The sequence below is a fragment of the Mesoplodon mirus genome (genome assembly GCF_964341445.2).
Source record: "Mesoplodon mirus genome assembly, chromosome: 13".
In the NCBI taxonomy this organism is placed as follows: domain Eukaryota; kingdom Metazoa; phylum Chordata; class Mammalia; order Artiodactyla; family Ziphiidae; genus Mesoplodon; species Mesoplodon mirus.
Genome location: NC_138989.1, coordinates 73,856,316 through 73,874,196, shown reverse-complemented (window position 1 = coordinate 73,874,196; position 17,881 = coordinate 73,856,316). Strand labels below are relative to the sequence as shown.

At 44.1% G+C, this 17,881-nt stretch overlaps 1 protein-coding gene across 1 annotated transcript in view; it reads left to right on the top strand.

Moving 5' to 3' along the window:
* ALPK2 (alpha kinase 2) overlaps nt 1–17,881 on the top strand; it is a 116,824-nt gene that overhangs the window by 20,214 nt on the left and 78,729 nt on the right. Inside the window, 4 exon segments of the mRNA XM_082641138.1 lie at nt 10,138–10,222; nt 10,226–10,240; nt 10,242–10,365; nt 10,368–11,893. Of these exon segments, the coding sequence (XP_082497264.1) occupies nt 10,138–10,222; nt 10,226–10,240; nt 10,242–10,365; nt 10,368–11,893 (1,750 nt within the window).

The window sequence follows — 17,881 nt, the reverse complement described above, 5'->3', positions numbered from 1 at the left end:
AAACTTGGATGGGTCCCCTGATCGCTCGGGTCTTGGGTGATATATAAAGTAAAGGAACTGGACTAGATCAATTGCATTTAACCAATTAAATCAGCATTTCTTGGGAGTAGCACCTGAGTATCAGTATTTTTCAAGCGTTCCCCAGGAGTAACATACTGCCAGGAGCGGGGTAATCCATAGAGCAGGGCCTCTCACTGGCTTCGTTTTAAAAGGATGCTGCTGGGCTGCTGTGGTGTGCATGTTCTGTCTATAGAGTAGACAGGGCACAGTGGGGGGAGACCTGCAGGCAGCGACGCGGTAATTCAGACACCAGGTGAAGGGGCTTGGTCCGCGGTGGTCCTGGAGAAGGTGGCAGGAAGCCATCAGGTTCTGGATGCGTCTGCCAGCACCAGATGTGCTGCTGTTGGACCGGATGCTGGAGGGCAGTAGAGGACCGACTCCAAGGGGTGCGGCCGAGCAATCGGCAGAATGGAATTGCAGAGTTCTTTGAGATGAGAAGCGGGTTTGGATGGGAAAACCAAGGTTTGTTTTGGAGCGTGCTGGCTATTGAAATAAATGAACAGTATCAGTCCTTCGGAATTCTAAGCTAACTTGCTTTTATGAAAGAGCTCTGGGTCCTCCAAGCCTGTGTCCCGTGGTGCGTTGTTCTCTGTCCTGCTGTCAGGAAGCCATGTCTTTCACAGATGGATTTGCAGTTTAATCTAGGAGTCTTTCTATTGTCACAATGTTCCTTGAGATTTCTGGAGACATTCTGGGACCCTAGGCTGGCTTGGTGGCCTATCGGTGAGGTGCGTGGGGATTGTTTGCGGCTACGCTTGAGTTTTCTTTTGATAAGAGAGGTCAGTCGTCTGTTAACTAAGCCTGTTGGCTGTAAGGCCATGAAATGTTTTCCTTTCTGAAGTCAGTTGGCTCATTTCTTGTTCAGAGTGTCTGGTTGGTCTGCATTTGGTCCCAGAGGCTCAGAAAGCTGTCAGAAGCTCAGCACTTTTGTGCCAAATGGAAGCCCGGAAACCACTCCCCAGACAAGGCCAGGCTGAGATCTGTCCTCTGCCATCCATTTTCTGGCTCCCCTACGTCCTTCGCTAGGTACCCGGAGCTAACGTTCGTTTAGCTCAGTCCTATCTGAGCCCTGACTGCTCATTACAGTCACCTGGGAGGCTTAAAAAACACCAAGGGCAAAGCCCTTCACCTTGAGATGCTGCTTAATTGATTTTTTTGGGGGGGGGGCTGGCACTGGTATATTTTTCCCTCTTTTATTTATTATTTTTGCGGTACGCGGGCCTCTCACTGTTGTGACCTCTCCCGTTGCGGAGCACAGGCTCTGGACGCCCAGGCTCAGACGCCATGGCTCACGGGCCCAGCTGCTCGGCGGCATGTGGGATCTTCCCGGACCGGGGCACGAACCCGTATCCCCTGCATCGGCAGGCGGACTCTCAACCACTGCGCCACCAGGGAAGCCCCCCTCTTTTAAATAGACTATTTTTTCGAGCAGTGTTAGGATCACAGCAAGATGGAGCTGAAAACACAGTTTCCATATCTACCCGCTGTCCCTAACGCACACTCTCCCACTGTCTGCGTCCTCCATGAGACTGGGATGTTTCTTACAACTGATGAGCCTCCACCGACACGCCGTTACCAGCCAAAGTCCAGGGTTTACATCAGGGCTCACACTCGGCATTGTACAACCTATGGGTTTGGGAAAATGCGTAGTGACATCTATCCACCAATATAGTATCATACAGAATTGTTTCACTGCCCTAAAAATCTTCTGGCAGTGGTATTTTTTTAAAAGCACTCCAAGGGATTCTAGGGTTCAGCCAGAGCTGAGAACTACCGATTTAGAGCTTCGTGTGTGCCAGGTCCTGCTTTAAGCACTTTACTGGAATTAACTCCCATAATCCTCATGTCACCCCCTGGTGTAGGCCCAGTTATTGTCCTGAGCCACTCAGTAGCTTGTCCAATATCACATGGTGGACGGGCAGCGTGTGAACCCAGGCAGGCTTGCCGCTAAGTCTGTCCCTTACCCATTATACACTGTACTGACTTTGTAACCTGCTTCCCCGATCTGCTCAGAACTGCACCTGAGTGACGAGGAAAAGTAGAATTTCCATGGCGGTTCTCTCCTGAGCAGAATTCTGTGCTTCCATCCCACAGCGCCTGTCCTTCAGAGCCCTCTCCCCACACAGCTCATTTCTTCTCTGTCCCTTACATATGACCTGCTTGTTCCAGCTCCGATACATCTGCCGGGAATGCCCTCCCCTTCTCCCCATCCAGCCAAAGTCTAATCCTCCCCGCTGGGCTCAGGTTACCTGCTCCTGGCTCCGTTCCCTGAGATCCAGGCCACCCTGACCTCTCCCCTCCAATCCACCAGAAGCGCTCAGTGCCTCAGCTGTGCCTTTTGGAATATGATGACACTGGAGTTTGCAAATCACATGCTGCTCCCTGTTTAATACCTGAAAAGTCTTATCTCTCAGCAAAATTGGTAGCTCCCCCAGGGAAGGAAACAAGTCTTATTCCAGCCATTTTTTCTCTCCCTTTTCAAGTCCCATGCAGCGTGCCGGGGATATGTGGTCATAGGTCCGACAGGACACATGGGAGGATGGGGTGTCCCTGCTTAGCCAGAGGCCTCAGGAGAGCGGGAGCACACCTTCCTCACGCTGGTACCCTGTGCAGTGTGGTGAGCATCTCACAGAATGATTTCCACTCTTCCCTAAATGACTGCTCTGATCTGCTTCCCAGTGAATTGGAGCCTGAGGTCCAAACCCTTCAGTCTGGGATGGAAAATCGTTCACCCTCTGGGCCCTGCCCACCTCCTGGTGGGCGACTCTTCCTCCTCACTGGCCTGGGTCCACCCCACTTTCTGCCTGTGGTTTGGTGTAAATATTAATTGCATCCCTCCTCACTCTCTAAAGTGTCCTGCTTCAACAGTAAATCACGCAGTTGCCCTAACTTTCAGCTCAGCACTCCGCCGGCTTCCAAATGACGCGGGGTTTGTTGTTTTCCGTGAGGGCCTGGAGCTTTCCCACCTCCTCTCACCTTTGGCCGTTCCTTCTGCCCGGAGTGATCAGCCCCCTTCCCAACCTCAGGCATGTACCACCTTTCCTGCCAGAATCCTACTGTGTATTTCCTTGACCTGCTTCAGCTTTCAAGTTCCCAGGACACCATTATCATGTGCCATCCCCCTACCCCCAAATTTCTATAATTGGTCTGATTTTTAGTGGTTAGCACATACTGTCCTGTACTGGAGCTGCTTATATAGACACCTCGTTTCCCTTATTGGATGGGGAGCTCCTGAGGCGGGCCTAGGAGTTTAACAACTTGATCTTCCATACAGCAGCTAACTCAGTGCCTTACACGTGGGAGATATTTCTTCTTTTTTTTAGTTGTGTAACTTAAGAGAGTCACGTCTTCTTTGGACCTCAGTTCCAAAATCTGTAAAATAAATCATCTCTGTATCAGGGTCTAACCAGAAAGATAGCGACCAAGCATTAAATGCAGGGTTACACAGGTGATTGAGCCAAACAGGCAGATATATTCCCATATCCTTCACACTATTTCTGGTTGCTAGTCTGTTCCAGCTGTTTGTCTGTTCTTATGGTCATAATCTCTGTGTGTGTGTGTGTGTGTGTGTGTGTGCGCTAGTATAGTGAAGACAGAGATCTTATAATACTGTTCATTTTTATTAGGGGAATTTGCAGCTAAAATCCCTAGCTGCAAATTTGTTTTGCATTTGTTTTCCTTTTGATCAATTTCTTGAACGTAATATGGTTTTTGACAGTTTTGTCCAGTTTCATAGTTGCTATTGGAAAAGGGGGTTTACTGACTTCTTCCTCCGCCGTATCTGGAAGTCCCCATATTCATTGATTTTTGAGGGTTGATCCAGCATTGTTTTTCTCAGATAACCTCACTTGTTTAGAATGTATACATTTTTCTAAGTATTGTGGATTCGGCTGGCTAATATTTTTAAGGACTTTTGCTGATATTGGGCAGTGAGGTCCCCCGGAGATTAGCATCAGCAGGAAGCCACCATCTCCTGTCTGCAGAGACAAAGGGAAGCGGCAGGGCGACCAGTTCCGGATGGGCCTGTCCTGTAGGACCCGGAGCTACAGGAGGGTAGAAATGCCTGCTAGAAATGCCACCTGAAGCTGGCTTCTCACGTCTTCCCACCCTCCCATCTCCTGCCTTCTTTTGGTCAAAGGCAGCAGAAAGCTGGTGGTCCTGGGAGCTGGGGAGACGCAGCCTCCAGGGGCCAGCTCTGTGATACAGAGCAAAAGAGGGGACGGTGGGCAGAGTGGGTGGGAGGTAGGCAGTCCCTGGAGCAGCACGGCCCAAAGGACCCCTTCAGCTCTCCAGGTGTGCGGCTCAGTACACCTGTCGGATAAATAACTAAATAAATGGGTACATGTACAAGGAATCTCCTCATCAGGTTTGAAATATGTCCAGCTAGCTGCTTATGGAAAATTTCAAGAAATTCTGTGTGTTTCTAGTGTTGGAATTCTTCCATCTGTATAATAAATATAGTTTGGGGGCATAGAAGGGGCTTGCTTATTCCTTTAGTTATTCTGAATAAGTCAATTTATAAAATGGATAGCAGCAGTTAGGCAAGTCATAAAATACAGACACTTAGTGTCAGAAAACATGATGACCCTCACCTGGCGCTCTGACTGTGGAGAGGACGAGGATGTCATCACGTAAGTATTTATTGAGCCCAGCCTCTCCCCTTCATGCTGCACGGCCAGGCATGGCTCAGGGAGGGGGCGGGGAGACACTGCAGACTGCTTGTTCCCAGATCCTGTTTTCTTCCACTGGAATGTGGAATACGTAATAAAATAGAATAATATCTGAAATTCAGAGAGGATTCCAAATCTTACCTCTAGCCAGTAGTTTCAGCTTCCACTCCTATGAACTCTTTGTCTTCAGGGCTCCTGGCCAGACTGCACAGTTTGAGTGTCAGCAATTTTAACATTGTTGGGAGAGTTTTTTGGGGAGCAGGCAAGTGACCTCCAGGAGACAAGAGGGGAAAGGAACAGCGACAGGAGCTGGGCTAATCTGCTTTTCAGTCCACATGGGGAGCAGTAACTTATTTTGTTTGTGCCAGTGGAATCACGAATAAATAAATGTATGAAATAATGCATTTGAAAACACAACACCCTTAGGGGATGATGCTGGTGATGGTGATGATGATGGTGACTGAAGTGTAGGGGATTAAAAGTGTATCTCGCAAGACGGAAATAAAGACACAGACCTACTAGAGAATGGACTCGAGGACATGGGGAGGGGGAAGGGTAAGCTGGGATGAAGTGAGAGAGTGGCATGGACATATATACACTACCAAATGTAAAATAGCTAGTGGGAAGCAGCCGCATAGCACAGGGAGATCAGCTCGGTGCTTTGTGACCACCTAGGGGGTGGGATAGGGAGGGTGGGAGGGAGGGAGATGCAAGAGGGAGGAGATATGGGGATATATGTGTATGTATAACTGATTCACTTTGTTATACAGCAGAAACTAACACACCATTGTAAAGCAATTATACTCCAATAAAGATGTTTAAAAAAAATAAAATAAAAGTTTATCCTTTTGGATAGGTCTTTTGCACTGGTAGCTAAAGAAAAAAATGATTCCATGTCTTTAATTGCACTTGTTATATTCTGTTCCCCAACCCCTGTCTCCATGTTCTTATTTTATAGCATTATTAGTCCTGTGGATACTTGCCCTGGGCTCTTAATTCTCACCCACATTTATAACACTTGCCCACAAGGCACAAAACCATCCTAAGTTGGTGCGATCCCAAGGAACTTCTAGAATTAGCGCCCCTCCCCGCCTCCTGCCACCCCACCTCCACCTCAGCATGGATGGAGACCAGCCTCCTCCTTCCCAGGTCAACGTTTCGGTTAGCCCATTGTCTGCCACGATTGTTAGCCACTGCTGCAGACAGCCATGATGTTAAATTATCGCCTCTGAATTTTTTGGACAAATGCCCTCAGGGAAAATATTGTTCACGCTGGGTGAGCTCTGAATCAGGTCACAGAAAGACAGTCGCATGCGTGAGGTCTTCCAGGAAAACACCAGACAGGTCAAATAATGATGATTCTCTGGGAATGGGGCTTTGGAGTTGCTCCAACCCTGTTCTGCTTCCTTCAGTGGCTGCCAGGCTGCTGATTTTCACTGTGATTGTGGACTCTTGGTTCTCGAGACTACCATGGAAGTAGGGATGGGGGGAGAGGACTAGGGCAAGTTAAACTGCAAAAAACTCACTGTTCTTACTGAGATTCAGCCATTTTTTTGTTGAATAAAGGCTACCTACATGGCCTTTGGCTGATGTTCAGAGTTCTGAAAAAGTTGATTCAGACAAATTTTGCCAAGGTTCTTGTTGCTTTTATAAAGGAGGAAACTTCCAGGCGTCCTGATTTCATAGTTTTTGCTGATGCCTTCCATCTTCCACCTCTACCATGCCATTTGGCACAGAATTGACTTCCATCATTATGCTAAGTGAATATTTATATTATTTTCTTAATTTAGAAATTTGGAAAACTTGTATCCATCGTTATAAGCTTGACAGTTTCCCAATAGTTCACAATTGTTCTTATACAATCAGTAGTAATATTAAGGAATGGGATTCTTAAAAATATTGTATATTGAACCATATTAATATTTGGAGATCTTACGAACCAAGGTTTTCCACATGACTAATACGTGATGTTACAAAATCATACATGGGTTAGAGATGTATGTAAAATACAATGCAGACCAATGGATTCTATGTAACAAGTATGAAAAATTCACTGGTATGGTTTCAGATTCCACATTGCAACTCATCTTTGTGTGGTATCAAAGAGGTTATCTGCAATCATAGGAAAAGACCATTAAAATACTGCTTCCTTTTCCAACTACATATCTGTGTGAGGACAGATTTTCTTCATATACTTCAACCCAAACAATGTGGTGTATCACACTGAAAACAGAAGCAGATACAAAAATCCAGCTGTTTTCTATTAAGCCACATGAAAAACTGTAAAGCAATACCACTCTTCCTATTTTACTTTGTTTTGGAAAAATATGGGTATTTTTCATAAAAATATGTTATTTATGCAAACATGTAATGAGTTAATTTTTGTTATTTTTGAAGGGATAAACAAATGTTTTTGAGTTTTCTCAGTTTTAATTTTAATATGGTCAACCTTCATGGATATAACCCCCATAAACAAACGTTCTTTGAGTGTTCAATTATTTTTGAGGGCTTGAAGGGGTCCTGCTGCCAAAATGTTTGAGAACCTCTGGCTTAGGCTAATTCCAGGCAGTTCAAGCTCAGAAGAAGCTCCATCTACTTAAGGTCACGTGCCTCCCTTTTTCTCTAATATGGAAATGTTTCACTTAGAAAGAACCTAGAGTGTTCAGGCAAGATTTTCACAGCAAAAGTGGAAGAAGGCTGCAGTCTCCTTCAGGCAAAAGGAAAGGTAGGCAAGGAGAGAACGCAATTCATTGTTCAGGGAAATTCTTCCAGGATGGTTTTGCATTCCTGTCGCATCACTGTGGGGCACACTCTGCCAGCATCTTGCAAAGACTCTAAACCCCGCTGCTATGTTCATACCATTTCAGCAGCTATCACTGAAGTCCCTTTTTTGGACTCCCTTTGTCCTTCTGGACCGCACCATACAGCTTGGCACAGAACTCCCGATTTTCTCCACCTCCTTGTTAGGATGCTTAGAGATAATTATTAGGGCATGCCAACCGCAAACCATAACTCTCTCAAAGGCACTCATTAGCCAGTGAGAAGTTAGTTATACTTAATCCAGTTCCTTTTCCTCTTTAATGTACTCAGGATGACTTGCAAATCTTATATCAGCTAAAACACATGTTCCATAAAGTCCCACATTACTAAATCATAACATTTCCCCATCTGTTAATATAGTCATTCAGAAGTTACATATATTTAATTCATTTATCTTCTCCATATTTTTCTCAAATTTGTTTTGTTTTCCCTCCTTGATTCTGGAGAATCATCTCTATTCCCTCCTTTATTGCTTTCTTACCTGGTCCTTTGTGCCTCTTGGTCTTAACTTTCCTCTCTTCCTTTTCCTTCTTCCCACGCAAGTTATAGTACCTTCAGGATAACTGGTTTGTTCAGCAGAGGGATCATGGCCTGGATAAATCAGGAAATCACAATTACTTGGGATTCTCTAGTAGCCCATGGTGCTGTTTTATACCCCTTGTAAGCTCTCGACTGAGGCCAAATCTCCAAGGACTAATCAAAAAGAAGCATGAAGGGAATGACGTGGGCAATGTGAAACTCATGCAAAAGTCATTTTCTCTTCATGCCTCTCTCAGCTTTAATTGAAGAGACCTAAGCCTAATGAATGGTGATGAGGAAGAGGGTGTCCAAGGGTGGACCAAGGACAATTTGTAGCAGAATGCATCTGGGAACTTGAAAAGTAAATTCTTAGGCCCTTTACTCAGATTCTGATTCAAGAATTTTGAATGGAGTTCCCTGATAATTCTTCTGCATACTTCTTGAGAACCAGCGATAACCTGGTCTTAACACTGCCTCATCCTTTCTTTTCTTTTTTTTTTATTAAGTTATATTTGACCTACAACACTGTGTAAGTTGAAGGTGTACAATATATTGATTTGATACGTTTATATTGCAATATGACTGCCATAGTAGCGTTAGCTAATACCTCTCTCACATCACGTAATTATCATTTTAGCACTTTTACATTCTTACAGAGTACATGTGGCATAAAGTTTCTGCTTTACAAAGTTCCTTCACATTGATTTTTTTTTTTCATTTGAACCTCCAAATAACTTTGTGAAATAGACAGGAGCAGGTACTGTTTCCCCTGGAAAGTTGCCCTAAATTTTAGTCTGCCCAGGCTGTTGGTCAGGGCAAATCCAGAGATTAGCTTTGGGTCAGGCTTGGTCAACCTCAGCCACCCCTGAATGTCTTCTACTTGGAACCAAGTTACCAAAAGAAACAGGGTATTAATAAAATTGGAATCAGTCTATGATTTCTGAAAATGAGGGCTATGTGAGCAGGCACCCAGCGACTGAGGGCTTATGAGCACATGAGCTCAGGAGACAAAGAGGTCCCTCCAGTAAGGAAGAGAGAGGATAAGGAAGACTGAGTCCCATAGCTGTAAGCGTCTAACACTGACCCTCCTGGGTTAGATATTTGTGCATCTTTTACATGCACCAGTCAGTAAAGACCTGAGCATCATCTCTAAGTCTGAGCCAGACCCTCAGCTCCTGCCTTCTGAAAGTGGTTGCCTTCTGAGCTGGATAATACATAGACTGAGATCAGAAGTGTTACAATTACCGTGAGGTCAAATGAGATAAACAAGAATGCAAATATAAAGCAAGTATAACAAGTTTTTATTGGGACTGCAGAGCCTGCATAAGGGTCTTAATGGTAAAGGTCAACAAAGCAGGTCAGGCTCCAGGCTCCGTGTGGCTCCAGTCAAGAAAGGGAGGAGCCACAGAGCACCATCCCTCGTGGAGCAGGGAGGGAGAGCAGGCTTGGTTTGATCCAGGATTCGGTTTCTTCCCTGCTGGGCCAAAGCCAAACACCTGGCGGGTCTTGGTCAGGATGGCATGTGGACATTGGTTTCCAGCCAGAGGGGTTCATGGCTGTGATTTAGGCTTTATAATCATGTTAAATTAAAGAGGAAGTGGCACTATGCTTCCTACACATAGTCCTAGTGTGGTATCATCTTTACAGCCTCCTGGCAAGAACCATGCCTTCTTAGCATGATCTTAAAAAGAGTTACTGCTTATACTATTGAACTACAGGAGTTAGAGTACTTTAGTTATTTGTGTATAATACCTTACTCCAGAAAGTAATGCTTTTTCAAACTCCTATAACATAGAATGACTTAAAAGGAGAGAAGAAGAAACTAGAATATAAAACGTTTCTCCATTCCTCTGAGTAATTCATAGCATTTTCAATTTGGGGTAAGATCGTGAAGAGTCTTAAGGGAAAATGCTGAGCATCTCAGCCAGTTGCCTCTGACCACAAACCCCTCCCTAGGGGAACCACAGATCTCCTTGAGTGTGCAGGAAAACCATAGTCATTTTCTGTGTGTGCCATGAGGCAAGAAATGTAGGCATGCAAACTTACCTGTATCTTCTCTTCATCCTAGCGGTACCCAAAATGACGCCGCTATTTATCAAATCTCTGCTAAAAACTGTTTGGGGATGATCTGCTGCTCTGCAGTGAAGATCCATTGAAGTGCATCTTCAATCCACGGAAGTGGAGTGTCCATCAGAGAATCAACAGCTCTCTCTTAACCCGAAAGATGACAGGAACACAGTTTGCAAACATGAGACATATGAGCAGGAAAGCACACATCAAATTGATGAGAAAGAGCATCCTATAAGGAAGAAGAAAGCATTGCCTCGGGTCCTCCCGCATCAGCTGACTCCCCCTCCTCCAAATTCAATGGTGCATGTTCACTCCAGCTATTGGCTGATAATGACCTTGGTATATCCAGTTCTGAAAATCCCTTGGATGTTAAAGACATGAGGCAAACTGAAGAGGCTTGTGATCCCGATAACACAGAGGACATTGCAGAGGGGTTGCTTTGTTCTAATTCAAGTAATATTCCCGATAAACAAGATGTGTGTGGCCACAGGACAGTGCATTCCAAACGATCAAGGTTAATGGATGGTGCCTTAGACACTAATGGCCCTAATGAAGAAGTCTTAAACTCTAGTCATCAAAATCCCAAAGTACAGAAATGTATCAGCTTTAGCCTACCGCTGATGGAGGCAGCCTCATCCACTTCCCCAGGTGACAGGGCCACGAGCAACAAGCCAGTCAGCCGCCCGGCTTCCAGCATAGACGTTGACAGTGATTATGAACTTTGCTCAGAGATAACCCTAACCTACACCGAGGAGTTTTCAGACAATGACCTGGAGTATCTGGAATGTTCCGACGTCATGACAGATCACTCTAATGCAATTTGGCAAAGGGACCTGCAGGGGACTGAGCGTGTTTTTTTATTAGAAAGCGATGACGAAGAGATGGAATTCAGTGAGTGTCGCCTGGGTGGGTGTGAGCATTTCCTCAGTGAAATGGGTTGTGAGCCTCTGGTGTCGGGTGACACCGGGCCTATGGATGCCACTGCTGGCCTCTGTGGTTATCACTCACCATCCCAAAAAGTGGAGGTATGGGGCAGCCTAGCCTCCATGCACAGTGCCTCATCCCCGCAAACTGGGATGACCCTGCCTGTGGGACCTCACCAGGATGGAGCGTCTGTGGTGACAGACCAGGGGAGATACAAACCACCCACTGCTCCTGAAGCTGCTGAAGATGGCTATCCAGGAATTCAAGGGGAAACCAGAGACAGCCACCAGGCAGGAAAGGAATTTGCCAGTGACCATCTGCTAAACATGGATAAAGCAGTAACAGAGAGAGAGAGGAAGCACTTATCTGGTGCGTTAGGAAAATCAGGGATGAACCAGTGTTTGGAGACTGTGGCTGAGAAAAGAGTAGGGGGAAAAGACTTATGGAGCCGGAGGGGCTCAGAGAAACCTGCCAGGGCGAGGCGACCGGGGATGAAGGGAAAAGCCAAGAAGCTGAACCCCAACCTGGAGGAAAGGGCAACGGAAGCCTCCCTGAATCGCCTGTATCCCAGAGGACCTGTTAAGCACCCACCAACCCCAAGTGACAAAAGAGAGAGTTCCCATGCCAAAGCAGAAGCGACTGATTTGAATTCCCAGTTCCATGCAGGAGGCTGTGCCATTCCAACCCAAGCAGAGCAAGAAGCAAAAATCCTGCAGACTCCACCAGGCTCACTCTCCAAAGAAGGGAACTTGGACTTGCAGGCAGAAGGGGTGTGGGTTACAAACGTACTTGAAACAAGCAGCGTTCCAGACTGGAGTGATCATCCTCAGGTAAGACTCCTCTTTTAAAAAATTATAAGCTCAAATGTATTTGTGCGTGTGCATGTGTGTGTGTGTCCCTTCCCTTCACATTCACCATTGCTGTTCCACAATGTACAGCAAAATGGTTCTTCCAGTACCATCAGGGTACTTGTGAATGACAGGGGCTGCTGCTGGGAAGGAAATCTGGTTTTGAAAAAAGGCCCAGATAAACCCTAAGCCATCCTAATTATAGCAAAAGACAGATAGAAGTAAGAGGCACTCAGAGGATTCTGGACAGCTGGAAAAAGAAATCTGATATTTTGTCTACTGCATGTGTTTTACCAGGCAATGTCACTATTTAGAAAGTTTTTAAGCAAATGTTTTGGGTGTAGCTTGTAAAAAAAAAAAAACCAAAACATTCTTTTTGGTAATGTTTCGGGGCAGTTTGAAAACTGGTAAGTGCTGGCTTTTATCAGAATTCATAGTATGAATGAAAGATTTCTGTGTGTCTAAATGATTTGCAGAATTCACTTGATGCTGGAGAAAGGAGATAAAGTAGATTTTGCTGTGCTCAAAAATCAAAGTAGATTTTTGAATGAATGTCTGTTTTATTTTATTTTTCTTAGACCACAAAGTACTAAAGAGGCTAAGAAATCACAGCAGGAGGCAAAAAAAAAGTTTTACTCTATTACTGATTTGGGGGTGTCTTTGAAGAAGATGCAATTGAATTAATGGGAATAATTAATGTACAAATATGTTATGCTTGATATATGAACTTATTATATTTATAATTTTAAAGGGTTCCAAATGGGCTTTGAACTGATGCTGTGCTATGACCAAGATTTGGTTTTTGGAAATAAGTACCTAAGAAAAGTTATTTATCAATTATTTTTACTCAGCCTCTGTTCTCCCTTCTCCCAACTTTGTGGTTGGGACCTAGTATTGTTTTTATAGAAGACTAGATATACTCCAAAGAAAATTAAGTATTCCCAAATGCATTCAAAGTTATTGAACTCCCTTTGTGAAAAAGTAAAAATTTAATATATTGATTTCTAAAGACCCAGTCATAAAATAGCCTAAAAATCTCCAGATCCAAGGTAGTTTTTTCCTAAGCAAATTGTTCTGTTCCACTTGCCAAATTAGCCATATAAAGGTCACATTTATACTTTACTTCTTTGAAGGAGTGCCAGCTTTATCCTTTTTGGTTGTTTAACACACCAATGACCACAGATTCATGCGTAAGAGGAGTTTATAGAGGCGGTTTGGCCAAAAAGTAATACAAAATTAAGTTATAATGTAAAATTTTCCATGTCAATAAATATAGCATTTCCCTTTCTACTCATAAAATGCTCTTCCTGATTCAGCTAAGTGCCTTTTCACAGTCGTTTATCCATGTTGAGCATTTCACTGGGCAAATTACTTCAATTATTAAAGGTTGTGTGTGGAGCAAGGGGAAGGGGGGAGCAAAGTGGCCCAAAAAAAGTAAGTGAAAGAGAGGGGGCTATTGACAATGTTAGTTTTAGACCTATCGCTGTGGGAGGCAATGCCTAGCTCCCTCAGCTTCCAGAAGTTGAGAGGCGCTCAAGGAAGGAGCCCCCTTTGTCATCCTGAATTCTGAGATGGAGAGCCCTGGGGACCAGGAAGCTCACTTGTTTCCTGGCAACGCAGTGAAAAAGAATGGACGGTCCCTGGGACACTCTTGTCTCTGCCAAACTTCTAATGGGACTCTTGCTCACACATTCATGGATGCACACCCACCTTGCCAGATATCAGCTCAAGGTCCCATCTGTGGTTTCACACATGACCAAGGAGATTATCTCAGGACACTGGACATGAATTTTTAGAAAGCTTGCATTCTGCAGGTAGAGGGGCCATTTCTCACTCTGCTGTTCTCAGTAGCAGAGTCGACCTCTCACTCAGGGGACAATGTGAGTAGAAGCTATATATTAAATAGTTCTGTGTAGCCCCAAGTTAAAAATAGGATCTCTGTACCTGTGGCATTTACTGACCCTTAACTAAAGCAGGAACATTCTGCCACAGGTATAGTGGCATAGTGAGTGAAGATTTCTTTTACCCATGCAAAAAGTTACTCTCTAACTGTAGGAGATGTCTGTATTTCTTACACATGTACACAGCATAGCCACATTTACAGGAAATGGCTAAATATCATTGCAAATGTGACACCAAAGCATTAGGGGGTCATTGGGGACTAAATCAAATTTTTTATAGTATTGCTAAAAAAAAAAAACCAGCCCAAGATTGGTGAATCTTTCCATAACTAAGTCAAAAGACATTTAAAATATTTATTCTCAGACATCTGAGGCTCGTGGGAACTTAAAATTTGAAATGGTTAAAAATCCTTGGTTGAAGGTAATATTAATAAATTTGCCCTCTCCTGACTCTTGCCTGATTCACTTACCTTGAAGGTGACTAGCAGTAGAAACAGTGACCAGCATCTTATCTTTTAGTATTTTCACTTCACCTTTGTATTGCTTTTAGCATTCTGAGAAACATTCCATATCTCTAATTCTACGTTACAAGAACAAGGCAAACGTGTAGACTAAACTGAATCCAGGAGTCCTTACTTGCTGTCTTCCTTTCCCACTCTAACAAGGCAAAGCCATCTTGTTCTGATTTGTCTTGAGATAGTACTTACCCAGGCTAAGACTGGAAAGCCCCCAGTTGCTCTACATTTATGGAAGATTCCTAAATTAATCCCAGTTTGGGAGTGGAAAACAGAAAGGGTACCCCAGGCTAACTTGAATCATCTTCAAGAGTCACACTGCCCATCCTTCACCTTCGTTCTGATCTTGCTTTCTTTTTTTTTTTTTGTGGTATGCGGGCGTCTCACTGTTGTGGCCTCTCCCATTGTGGAACACAGGCTCCGGACGCGCAGGATCAGCGGCCGTGGCTCATGGGCCCAGCCGCTCCGCAGCATGTGGGATCCTCCCAGACCAGGGCACGAACCCGTGTCCCCTGCATCGGCAGGCAGACTCTCAACCACTGCGCCACCAGGGAAGCCCTGATCTTGCTTTCTTGATCCAACTCAGAGGCAGGGCCGGCTAGTCTGCCTCTCTTAAGTTTCCCTGGAGCCACACTGGGGTACGATCATCCTCACTCTTAAATCAGAAGTACTGTGCCTGTCCTTCTGCTTAGCTGCCCAGCTTCACCCCAGAGAGATTTGCATTGCTCTTTGGGATCATGGGAACTCAAGTGTACGGTATGGAAATGTATTCTTAGGTTCTGATAGCTAAGAATCTTCCTGACCAGGAATCAGCACTAAGCATAAGGGGTGAGCTCCATGATGGTAGTGAGTTTGGTCACTGTTTTGTTCACTGAAATGTCCCAAGTCCTTGGAATTGTACTGGTCACATAATAGGCACTCAATAATTGAATGAGTAAATAGCCATACGGTACTAGATAACTAGATTGAGTCCTCTCCCTTTTTTTCTTGATGAGTCTGGCTAAAGGTTTGTCAATTTTGTTTATCTTCTCAAAGAACCAGCTTTTAGTTTCACTAATCTTGGCTACTGTTTTCTTCATCTCTATTTCATTTATTTCTGCTCTGATCTTTATGATTTCTTTCCTTCTACTAACTTCAGGTTTTGTTTGTTCTTCTTTCTCTAGTTGCTTTAGGTGTAAGGTTAGGTTGTTTATTTGAGATTTTTGTTTCCTGGGGTAAGATTGCATTGCTATAAACTTCCCTCTTAGAACTGCTTTTGCTGCGAATTCCAGGTATAGTCATGTATGATTCTAATAATCATTGGTCTCAACTACTTTATGGCCTTCATTGTCAGAAGTACATTCCTTGGTTCCCCTCACATACCACCTTTCCACTAGGAAATTGCTACCCATTGCTCTTCTGGCCCTGGGGATGGGTTGGTTTATACTAAACTGTCCACACTTTGTATTTGGCTTCCTTGTGAATGCTGGTAATTCAGATACAACCTTGGCCTTGTCCATGCCTTATCAGCTCTCTCAAATTGCTACCTAGGTCCGGAAGATCTTACCACATCCCCCTAGCATTCAAGACCTTCCACAATATTGCTTCTATTTACCTCTGAGAGGCAAAGCAGACGTACACACTGGCTACCTTATCTGGAAAAGGAAGACTTTTCTCAGGATGTGTTTTTTCCATCTTCTGGTCTGGAACGCCGTCACTCAGCTTGTTGCTAGCTCAGTTCACCTAGTCCTTCAAGACCAAGGTGTAGGTCCTTCAAACTGTACTTCCCCTGAAGCACTTTCCTCATCCCTAACTATGATTTCTCCTTCCAGAGAAACAGCATTCTTGTCCTCATTCTTTGTATAGTGTGGTGAGCTCTGGACCTGAGTTTGGTTCCTGCCCTACTGCTTTCTGACTCTGTGCCCTGGGAAAAACTACTTAAGCTCTCCCAGCCCCAGTTTCCTCATCTAAAACAAAATAATAATAATAACAATAATAATAACCACCACCACCGCCTCACAGAGTGTTGTATGGATTAAAGCCTTGCATTAAATGCTCAGCACAGTACGTATTATGCAGTTAACATTTAATAAGTATTTTCATTTTTTAATTTATTATTTACCTTCTTAATCCATATGTCCCTTCTCCCCATATCAGCCTCCTCTTGGCTGGCTGCAAGAGGATTTAATACCTTTTTTTAATTGAAATTTTTAATGAGATATTGTACATGCACATATAGTTGTAAGAAATGAGACAGAGAGAGTGCTGTACCCTGTGCCCAGCTTCCCCCGATGGTAACATTTGGCAAAACTTTAGCATAATTTTCACAACCAAGACATTGACATTGATACCATCTGTTGATCTTATTCAGATTTTCCCAGTTTTACTTGTGCTTCTGTGTGTGTGTGTGTGTGTGTGTGTGTGTGTGTGTGTAGTAAGATCTATAGAAATGTGTCACTTATGTAGGCTCATGTGATAAATGTGGTTAGGAAAGTTCATTTAAGTGCAGCCGAGTAGCTAGGCAGGCAGTGTAATAACACGGTATATGGCAGCTTGAAATGTGCATGGCCACCCAGTGACAGACAGGGCACATAGTAGGTCTCCAGTAAAATTCTTTTAAAGCATAGGAAAATATAAGCCGATAATCTAAACCTTCTTGCAATATAGTTTTCATATCTGAGACAGAACAATCTGAGATTCAAATTCATCTGCATAATAAAGTGCATCACCCCAAATAACAACTGTTAGCACTGACTCAGGAAGGCGGATAAGCCAGCTCTCTGCCGATGATGGGAGGGGCCGAAGTTTGTAATTACTCATCTCTCAGAACGTGGCAGTCACGCCTCTTGTCAGCACTACTCCACGGCTGACCCAGGGAGTAGCACAAACATTTGTTTTGTTTTTAATCACAAAGCCCACGGTGCCACCTCTGCCTAAACCCATTACCATCCTGGACCTGCATGATCACTGCTCACTGCAGGCGTTCTACTCAGTCAGTATTAAGTAATCAATGGCCATCATCAAAAAATCTGCAAACAATAAATGCTGGGGAGGGTTGGAGAAAAAGGAACCCTCCTGCACTGTTGGTGGGAATGTGAATTGATACAGCCATGTGGAGAACAGTATGGAGGTTCCTTAAAAACTAAAAATAGAACTACCATACGGCCCGGCAATCGCACTACTGGGCATATACCCTGAGAAAACTATGATTCAAAAAGACACATGCACCCCAATGTTCAGTGCAGCACTATGTACAATAGCCAGGACATGGAAGCCACCTAAATGCCCATCGACAGATGGATAAAGAAGATGTGGCACATATATACAATGGAATATTACTCAGCCATAAAAAGAAACAAAATTGAGTTATTTGTAGTGAGGTGGATAGACCTAGAGTCTGTCATACAGAGTGAAGTAAGTCAGAAAGAGAAAAACAAACACCATATGCTAACACATATATATGGAATCTAAAAAAAAAAAAAAATGTCATGAAGAACCTAGGGCCAGGACACAAATAAAGAGGCAGACCTACTAGAGAATGGACTTGAGGACATGGGGAGGGGGAAGGGTAAGCT